Source organism: Typopeltis vanoorti, chromosome 17 (genome assembly GCF_054136105.1).
Source record: "Typopeltis vanoorti isolate ZY-2024b chromosome 17, IOZ_Tvanoo_1.0, whole genome shotgun sequence".
Taxonomy (NCBI): domain Eukaryota; kingdom Metazoa; phylum Arthropoda; class Arachnida; order Uropygi; family Thelyphonidae; genus Typopeltis; species Typopeltis vanoorti.
This window is the reverse complement of record NC_143565.1, coordinates 99937489-99947240: the sequence shown is the minus strand read 5'-3', so window position 1 is coordinate 99947240 and position 9752 is coordinate 99937489. Positions and strand designations below refer to the sequence as shown.

The window sequence follows — 9752 nt, the reverse complement described above, 5'->3', positions numbered from 1 at the left end:
TTTAGTTGTTTATATCACGCGTTTGAACCTTAAGACTGAAGATAGCGTACGTTATTTCTAGTAAGATATACAGCATGTACACTGCATGTCTCATTAGGACTCTTAACTTTTGAACTTCATATTTCAAAATATCTTCTACCTTGACCTACTGTGAGTTGTACACCGACATGCTACAGACGTCCTCTCGTTCCTCCACCCCTGCACTTTCGCAAAAACAGATCCTTCACAAACGAATCGAAGACGACGCGAGACGTAGTAAACTTATCTTCGTTTTATACTGATGGAGAGGCTATGTAACTAAAAAATAAATAAATAGAGGGCGCTAATGTTTCCTGTATTTCCGTTTCACCTTATTCAACTCTGGATTATAAATATTAATGCAGGTAATATTAGACGCATTTCCCTGCAACCATAAATAATGGTTTTTCATCTGATTGTTCTTCCATTAATTCATTGGGTTCAAACTCACCTAGCTACATTCGTAGTGTTATTGACGATTTCTTGTGTGTTGATAGTTCATTCATTATTTAGTGGATCCAAGTCTAAAAAATTACCTCCAGGACCTTGGGGTATTCCTTACTTCGGTTACCTTCCTTTCTTAGAATCCGATGTTGTGAAAGGCTTCAAGAGGCTAAGTCTTGAATACGGACCCGTGTTCAGGTAAGTAGTTGCGTTGTATCTAAGTTCATGAAAATATACAGAAAAAGTTTTAAGATGATTCTGTATCGACCTTGGTGCGAAACGTTCTTCCAAATTTCATAGTATCCCCTTAAGTTAAACTCCTGCTGACTGTCTAATGTTATCCCTTCTAATATTGTTGCTTTTCAATTCAAACGTGATTCGCTAAAAGCGAACAATATTAGAAGGGATAACAGTGTCACCTATCTTTTTCATCTTATTTAGAAAACAGATGAAAAGCAGTTTGAATTAACGACACCTTCAGTTAACAATCAAAATGGGTGTTTCTCAAAGTCAGTTCTAAGGTATATTTTATTTCTGATCTAAACGTTTTCTCATGAAAAATTTCCTCATCAAGCGATATGCTAACCTTAAAGTGGAACATGTGATCTTATTTATGAAATCTGTATACGTGGTTTGGTGACAACAAAATAAAAATGAACATCTAGAAAAGTAAATACAGCTCAACTGAAGGATCTCGCGGGTCTCAGGAAATTTCATCATGCCTAATAAAGCATATAAAGACTTATGCTAAAAATTATGAAAAAATAATAACCTATTCAGATTCGTGTACTGGACAAAATAGAAATATCAAAACTGTCTTAAGTTTATTGAAATTGGTTCAAAGTACAGAAATAAGAGCTGAGTCAATTAAAATGAAATTTTTGGTAAGTGGATATAGTTATTGCTTTCTGTGACCTGTTTTTATCCGTTATAAATCATCATAATGTTACAAGAGCTCAGCTTAAAATATAGATCGTACCCTTTGGATGGAAATATCTCAGTTGGAATTCCCTTTAGAACACGAGGAACCTGAATAAGGAGGACGTTTAAATTGTAGATGAGTTGGCCAGTCTCATTTGAAGACAACTAGGTTTTTTCATGTTTTTTCGTCCCACAAACCAGCTTGAGAACACATAAAGTTAACAAGTATACTACAGTGAATAATGGCTTTAGTTGCTTTATCATAATTCTAAGTGACCTTAATCTTTACTGTGCCTTTAGACTGGGAAAATAAATCAGCCCTGCTAAGTGCTTTACATAAATTCTACTTCACAGCTCACCTGCACTTGACCTCCGTCTGAAAATCAGTTGGATGAGTTCTTATCTTGCCAATGAAGAAAGTAATGCTTATGGCAAGAGACTTTGTCACTGGGGTGTGATTCTAGCGTCAGTGGTTTTTAAAATAATCCAATCACGTGATAATCACGCATTTATTTTTTATCTGTGAAGAGCTTTAAAGAGTTCACAGATAAAAACAAATCTTGTAAATCTATGAGAGTCGTGTTGAACTGGATGCAGACGGATGGATTTTTTTTCACGAAGAATTAAGATCTTATGTGGAAGATGTAGTGAAAATATAGAGAGCGAAAATTCACCTTTGGGTAAATTACTTAAAGTGAGATAGTGGCTGAATCCAGAAATATGAACACGTAATATAAGATGCAAAACCAAATTTCTGAAATTTTTAAAACCCTAATCATTACCTGAAATTGACAGATTAAAAGGATCTGAATCTATATTCATCTCTTGTATAATAACCCTATTTTTCATTCATCCAAATAGGATGATCATCGCCATTTTTACTCCTCTTTTTGTGGTCTGATTGTTTCTTGTGTTCCTATTCAAGTCCTTTTCTGACTGAATAATTGAAATAATCTGAAATGAGTACCTTAATTCCCCGCTTCTACACCATTATTCAAGCCTTGGTTCTTCAACAAGTGTGATAAATTAATTCGAGATCGAAATTTGAAATGTCCCAAATGGTTCAAGCCAACAATCCCAGCTTCATACCATACTCGGCACGATTTACAATCTTCAATATATATATATATATATATATATATATATATATATATAATTACAATATCTATAAATCTAACCCAGACTTAGAAATGTTCATTGCTGTCTCTCCACAAGTCTATAGTTCTGACACCCACGTTACCTCCATTATAACATCACTCAAAGGTAAGGCTGACTTCCTTCCTGTATGCCACAAGTAAGATATTGCCAGACAGATATCAGAATCCTTTTAACGAATTGCTAAAGGATCTCCTGGTCTAGATGGTAACCACTTCCCACACTTTCTGGATCAAATTGTGCCCAAATTTTGTGCATCAGAATTAATACCGTATATCATTTATACAAGATATGGTACTCGTCTGGCACGTGGAAGCTGGTAAGAATGTCTATTTCAAACCAAACAGGAGATAAAAATCAGCGATCAAATTATCATCTGATCTCCTTCACTTCAGTCCCTTTGAAAACAATGGAGGACATCAAATGCCCACCTCTTTGCTACCTGAAAACTAACTAATTAATTAGTTTATCACCAATTTCGTCACAGCAGATTTCCTAGACAACCTTACTTTTCAACACCGGCTATGGAAAAAGGTTTGAAGCAATTCACCAAATATCCTTATCATGCTACTATTTTTTGAATCATCTTCAGGTCTTTGAAAGCGGGGCCTTCGTAGCTCAGGTAGTTTAGATGATGCCTTTTGGGACGGAAACTCCTAGGTTCAAATCTCATCCAAGACGATTAGAACCTTTATAGAGCCTTCGTAGCTCAGTCAGCATAGACGGAGCACTTTAGTTGGAAAGACGTGGGTTCGAATTTTGTCTTGGACGCGAAGAAGCTTGATCAAGAGTTTTAAAATGAAGGCAGAGATTTTCGTCTACAACAAACAAACTGGCAAGAATAGCACACGCAATTTAAAATGTAAAATATATTACAACCAATAGTAAATGATTGGTTTCATAACATGGCGGTGAATGCCAACATGGACATCCAGTCATTGGATCATCATACGCTAATAATAGAACAATTTGCAAGTGCTTTCCAACTAAAGGTGAGCGAGCTAGCTTCATATGGAAGTGTAAGAGTTTTATCTCCTTCAAGAAACTCTGCTTTGTTATTCCACAAAGCAAGCATACCCAGTGGCGCACTTAGGATTTAATCTTGGGGAGGCCCGAGCACTCAAGATTTAATTTTTTTGGGGGGGGGGGAGTTGAGTAGATGATTTACGAATACACACTATGCATTGCATACGACCTATGACTGAGCATCTGCAACGATCGCTAATTCATAAGTAGGGTAGAAAGAAAAGATACGACACAACATAAATAAGAAAAATGAATTTTAATTAGGATAAGATTTTTGGGAATTTTTTAAGTTGAGCTGTTAATTACGCAATTAGCAGCTCATAATTCACTGGCTTCAAAGTCAGTCGTTTGGTCATCATAGTGCCTTTGTTCTTGGTACAATAGTACCAAGAACAAAAGTCCTTTCCAATATCCTCTGATTCAGTAAGAGTGATGGTGGATGGTTTCTGTCTTCATATTTCTAGCACAACATGAATTAGCATCGATCTCTCTACCAACACCCACACTTCTTCCTATATTAATCACCTTTTTTACAACTTCACACCTAACTAACCATTGGCAACAGTATTTCTCCATGCCTTCATTTTGGTAAACCTCGCTGGGCTCAACCACTTCAAGTTGACGTTCCATACTTACCTGCTTGGCTGGGTGCATGATGGATCTCTTTCCAGCCTACAGGAAGCGGGTTCTAATTCCACCCAGAAAATGAATGTTTGTTAAACTATTAGTAGGTGACAGATGAATTACATCTAGTGATCTGAAACCATTACCTTGCTTACTGGAGACCTGAATGCGTTAAAAAATTCTGTTTGGTCTCTAGACCAGGGTTTTGGATTATTTATTTCCTCCGCAGGGATGGTGATAAGATCATATTACACGCTTACAGCCTTTAGTGTGTGAATTTATACGTCTTTCAATACTGATCTTCTTGGACTTTACTCCTCTAGCAATTCCTGGAACGAACTACATATCCGTATACACTTTATTCCAAGACAGACATCTTACTTTCTTCTTCGGTTTTAAGAAAAAATCCTCACCAGTACAGCTCTTATAATTAAATAAATTTCGAATTCGGATAACCTTTTAGGATACTGCTCTCTCCTTTGGATATGCATGAAAACCTTGTCTGAAAATGCTTCAAAGAAGTTCACAAAATGTAGCGAATCACGTGGTATTACAATCCCATCTAATTACTGTTCTATTCAAAGCAGTTATATAGGACGTGTTTAAACACGGTGAATGTAGCTCAAGATTATCGCATTGATAATAAACTGGGTTTTTCCCATTTCTTTCAGATCTTATAGTAAAATATATAATGAATGACGTTTGTATTTTTCTTTAGCTTTTATTCATTTATTTTACAGGCTTCGACTAGGAGAAAAGTCAGTCGTTGTTCTCAATGACTTTGCTTCCGTAAAGGATGCCCTAACCAAGAACGATTTCCTCGACCGACCTCCACATTCACCCAATGTTCATCGCCAAGACATTGCAAGTGGGTATTCAGATATTAAAGATAATGTTTAATTGTCATTAAAATGTTGTACATTATTTTAATAGAAGTTCGGAAAAATGCCTTTCTAAATGGACTTCTCTTCCAAAAATAATGAATGTTACTAATCGAAAAAGTATTTTATTTCGAATAGATTCCAGGTGATTAACTAAACATTATTTTTAAAACAAAATAAAACTTGTTTGAATCAGGTGTTGTGCAATATCGTAATCTATGCGGTACTATTAGAAATTAATAGCAACATATACTGCTTGGAAGGAAGTCAACGGACACCCAAATGGGTAAAGTGCATTGTGACATGTACCGAGTCAAATGTTTGTTTGCAGCTGGAATAAAACTGAAGGAATATGATGCTCCCAAGTCGCTTCCAGAAGGGACCTGATGGAGCTTAAGAGGCGTTGTGATAGGATGCCATGTTGAACTCCTATCTGTTCGGCCAGTTGTTGATAAATTGCGTCATCTCAGATTAAAAAGCAATGATACTATACCGAGATGGAAATGCAGAAACCCACCACACTCATCAAACATGACCGTAGGGTGTAATATATGTAAAAATCTCAATGCGAAGTTCTGGATATTGACTGGAACACGAATCTTTCCCAAAGCATTTAGTACCGAGGCTTACAACACGGATTTCCATGGTAGGACTGTAATGTGTAAGTCCAACATTATCCTAACCAACATCCAGAGTCGTCTTCAGTGGTGTAAAGAGCATGTACAATGGGAAGTGGAAGCTTGGAAAGGTATGTTATGGAGCGACGAATCACGTTACGCCCTCCACCGAGCAAATAGACAGGTATGGGTGTGTGGCGGATGCCCAGTGAACGTATCTTACAAGAGTGCGTAACCACAACTATGAAATTCAGAGGTGGCGGTGTGATGGAATGGTTCTGTTTTTCCTGGTTTGCCCTAGGACCTCTGTTTTTTTGTGCCACAAATATTGAACTCCGAGAAGTATCTGAACATTCTGGACAATGCAATACTTACTGCATTGAGGCATTTCTACAAAATTGACCATTTCTCTTTCAGCAACGCAAGGCACCGTGTCTTAAGGCTGCTGGTGTAACAACATGGTTTGTGGAGATGAGCGCAATCACAATTGACTGGCCTTCACAGAGCCCTGATCTCAATCCTATTGATGCACTGAGTGTTAAGTGAGATCAGGGGATATCCTCCCACAGTAGTCCAGTACCTCATTACAGGCTTACAGGAGGAATGGTCCAAAATGTCCATTGATCGCTATTGTATGCTTGTGGAAAGTATGTCTTGTAGGATTGCTGCAATCGTTGCAGTACTGAAATGCATTGAAAATTGTTTGCAGATGTAGGGAGGTATCTCAGAATTCTTAAGTAATGTAAGTTAATTAATTGATAACGGAAGTAAGATTTTTCTCTTGGATGCATTTTTATTGCAAATATGCAAGTGGTAGGGGTGTCACTTTGAACAAGATCAAGATCAAGATAAGATAAGAATTCGTGACATCATTGTTTGATAAGATTAGTGATGTCAGGAGTATGGAATGCCTTGAATTTCCCTGGCGGACACATCTGTCTGTGACGTCACATTGTGTCTTTTGTTCACGTATGGCATTCTGGGTAATTGTTCGTGTATGGAATTGTGGGGTTGGTTAGAGATAAGATAGAGTATGGAATCCTTGGAATTTCCCTGGGTGATGTCAGTATTTGTTAGTGACTTGAGATGAGATTTTTCTTCGCTTCTGGCATTATAATGATTAGATATTGGAATTCTGGGAGGATATTTGGTCAAGTGTTGGGGTTATTGGGTCAAGTGTGGAACTATGGGAAAATATTTGTCAATAAACTGCAGTAGAAATTTTCTAAAGTAATTACCTACTGGATATCAGTGGTGTCCCTCCCCCCCCATCAAACACATACACACATTTTTTTCTTTCATGTTCACATTTTCTAAAATAATTAACTACTGGATATCAGTGGAATCCCCTGCACCCCCCCCCTCAAACACACTTTTTTTCTTTCATGTTTTCCTTCTCCACAGGCTGTAGTTAGACATTTTCTAAAATATTTAATTGCTGCCTATCAGGCATGTCCCCAAAACACACACACAGATACACACATTGTTTTTTCCTTTCACAATTTTCTTGTCAATATTTTGTAGTTAGACATTTTCTAAAATGATTAACTACTGGAATCTCAGTTTTACTGCTTCTATGTCATGTCTAATATCTTAAAAACCTTCATTACTTTTCTAAATAAATGTTGATTTTATTATAAATTCTAAGCAGAATTCATATTCCTAAACATGAAGAACATGTCAACGACACCTTAATTTATTCATTTAAGTTTACAAATATATTTATTTGACTGAAATATTATTTACAAGTATATTCACGATGAAAAACTCAAACATGTAATTACCTAGAAATATTTCATAAGATTTGTCTCTCTTGCTATTGTCCTGAAGAAATAAAAATATCAAAACGTTTCGGGTTTGATCATTTTTTTACTTCATGGGAACACAAAACAGTACAGCACAAGCACACACACAGACACAAAGACGATCTGCAACCTAAAAGAACGAATTGCAGTAAATAAACTGAAAATGCAGTTGATTCTTGTTCCTTATAGGTTTCTGTAAATTTCCTTAATATCGCAACATTCGCAGTGTAGCTCTTGGCTATGTTTTCCCATTGTTGCAAATGTTCTTTACTTAGTGACATTATCTGGGCAGAGTTTATTCATTTGTGTGTCCGTAGGAATTAACACCTTCAAACGTTTATTAATTTTTCTAATTACATGTTAACTTTCTTACAAATTGTAGCCAGAATAACTTAGCAAAACAAAATTGTGTGAGTTTGTATTTCACTGTGACTTCAAAAATAGATGTTTTTTTTCTTTAGAACTGCCATATTTATCTTTAACATTAGTAAGTTTTGACTAAAAGGAAATTAGAAAATCAAGCATAGTAAAGTCACCACTATCCTCTTCTGTTAATTTCACACTGTAGTGTGACAGATGGTACAAAGACTTGATAATTTGCACTAGTAATTTTTTCCACATTCATAACTAAACAAAAATTAAGACTAAACTTAACAAGTGTTAAGAATGTGCAAGAAATATGGTATAGGATTACCATATTTCTTGAAAAAAAAAACAATACATGATATTAATGTCGACCATAAAAAATTGCGAAGAAAAATAAAATGTTTATCTTCAAATAAATATCTAATCATTTTAATTATACCATTCATAGTTTCAGATGAATGAACTTTCTTTAAGAAGGAAATTATGTAATTATTATTAGTTAATAGAAATCCGAGCAATTCATATCTGAATTCACTTTTATTTGAAAGAGAAGTTCAGTGTTTTTAGTTAAAAGTCAGATTCGTTCAGCAAACCAAACATTGTTCATCAGAGAAAAAACTCTTTCAGCTAGCGCTATTGATCACAGCAATCAAGAAATTCATCAACTTTTCAAAGTTTTAACATTCACATCCATATTGTTATCATCATTTGGAATACCACAAACCTGAAAATTCGAATCACTTGATGCAGACTATTGATATGAGCCTATATATTTTTTCAATCTGATTGCTTGTTTTTCTCTATTTTACTTTCAAATCTTGCAGTAGTATTTTTATAACTGAAACCTCAGCAAAGAGATTGTCTATTTTAACAACTGATTTTTCGGAAGTAGAGGTATGGAATTAACACATTATGAGGATGCATCAACTTCTTACCACCAAAGCTCAAAATCCCGACTTTATTGTATTCATGAAAACTGCTCTGTAGCTTTGAGCCTGCTTTCCCATATTTCTTAATAAGAGATACATTTCTCATAAAAATTCAAAATATGCTTTTCAAAATCTACTTTTTGTCTCCTTCATTGACCTACAGAAGCTGCGTTTTCTTGCAAAACTGGGGGAAGGAACTTATTGTCCCTTCTGACTATTAATTTTACCGTCCATTCTTGTGCTTCAAAGCTACTTCTGTAGCGGATATTTTAATCTTTTGTTTTCAAAATGTTGTATTTTCCTATAGCATTAGTAAGTTTTTACTAAAGGAAATGAGACAAACATGGGTTTGGATTCTGCATTAGCGTTTTCTTATTAGAAACTTCTTTTGTCACCACAAATAAATAGTTATTTATTATTATTTCAATTGAATATTAACTTTGTAGTATACTTTGTTAATTTCTATGTTACAAAGTTTCAAACATTTAAAAATTTAGACTATAGTGTTATGTTTAAGTGAGTGAATGTAAAAGTAAATGGTATCTAATCATGACTCATACCCTCCATTTTGATGTTTATGTGCAGTTCTTCTGTGATGCTAATGGGACACCAACATTCTAATTAAGATTATCAGTTCTGGTTTTCGAGTATATGGACGAAATGTTGACTATATGGATGAAACTATTTGATCACAAAAGAAACGAAGATATTATGAAAGAATTAAACCAAGAACCAGTAATAGAAAAAATTAACAAATATAAACATAAATGGATGGAACATATTCAAAGAATGAAAACAGAAAGATTACCAAAACAAGCCTTAAAGTACAAGGCATTAGGAAAAAGAAAACCAGGACGTCCTCTTAAATGATTCAACGATGACTTCTATGGCCAGAACAGGCATGCTAGGCCTAAATCCTTGATATACATGATGATGATGATGATGATGATGATGGATGAAATGTTT

General features: G+C 35.2%; 1 protein-coding gene across 1 annotated transcript in view; it reads left to right on the top strand.

The window, feature by feature from the left end:
* Positions 1–232: 232 nt before the first annotated feature.
* The window catches only part of LOC150097691 (cytochrome P450 2J4-like), a 33804-nt gene continuing 24284 nt past the window's right edge, over positions 233–9752 (top strand). The window contains exons 1-2 of the mRNA XM_090407365.1: positions 233–660; positions 4929–5056. Coding sequence (XP_090263491.1) covers positions 419–660; positions 4929–5056 — 370 coding nt within the window. The 5' untranslated portion in view covers positions 233–418. The remainder of the gene's footprint in view (positions 661–4928; positions 5057–9752) is intronic.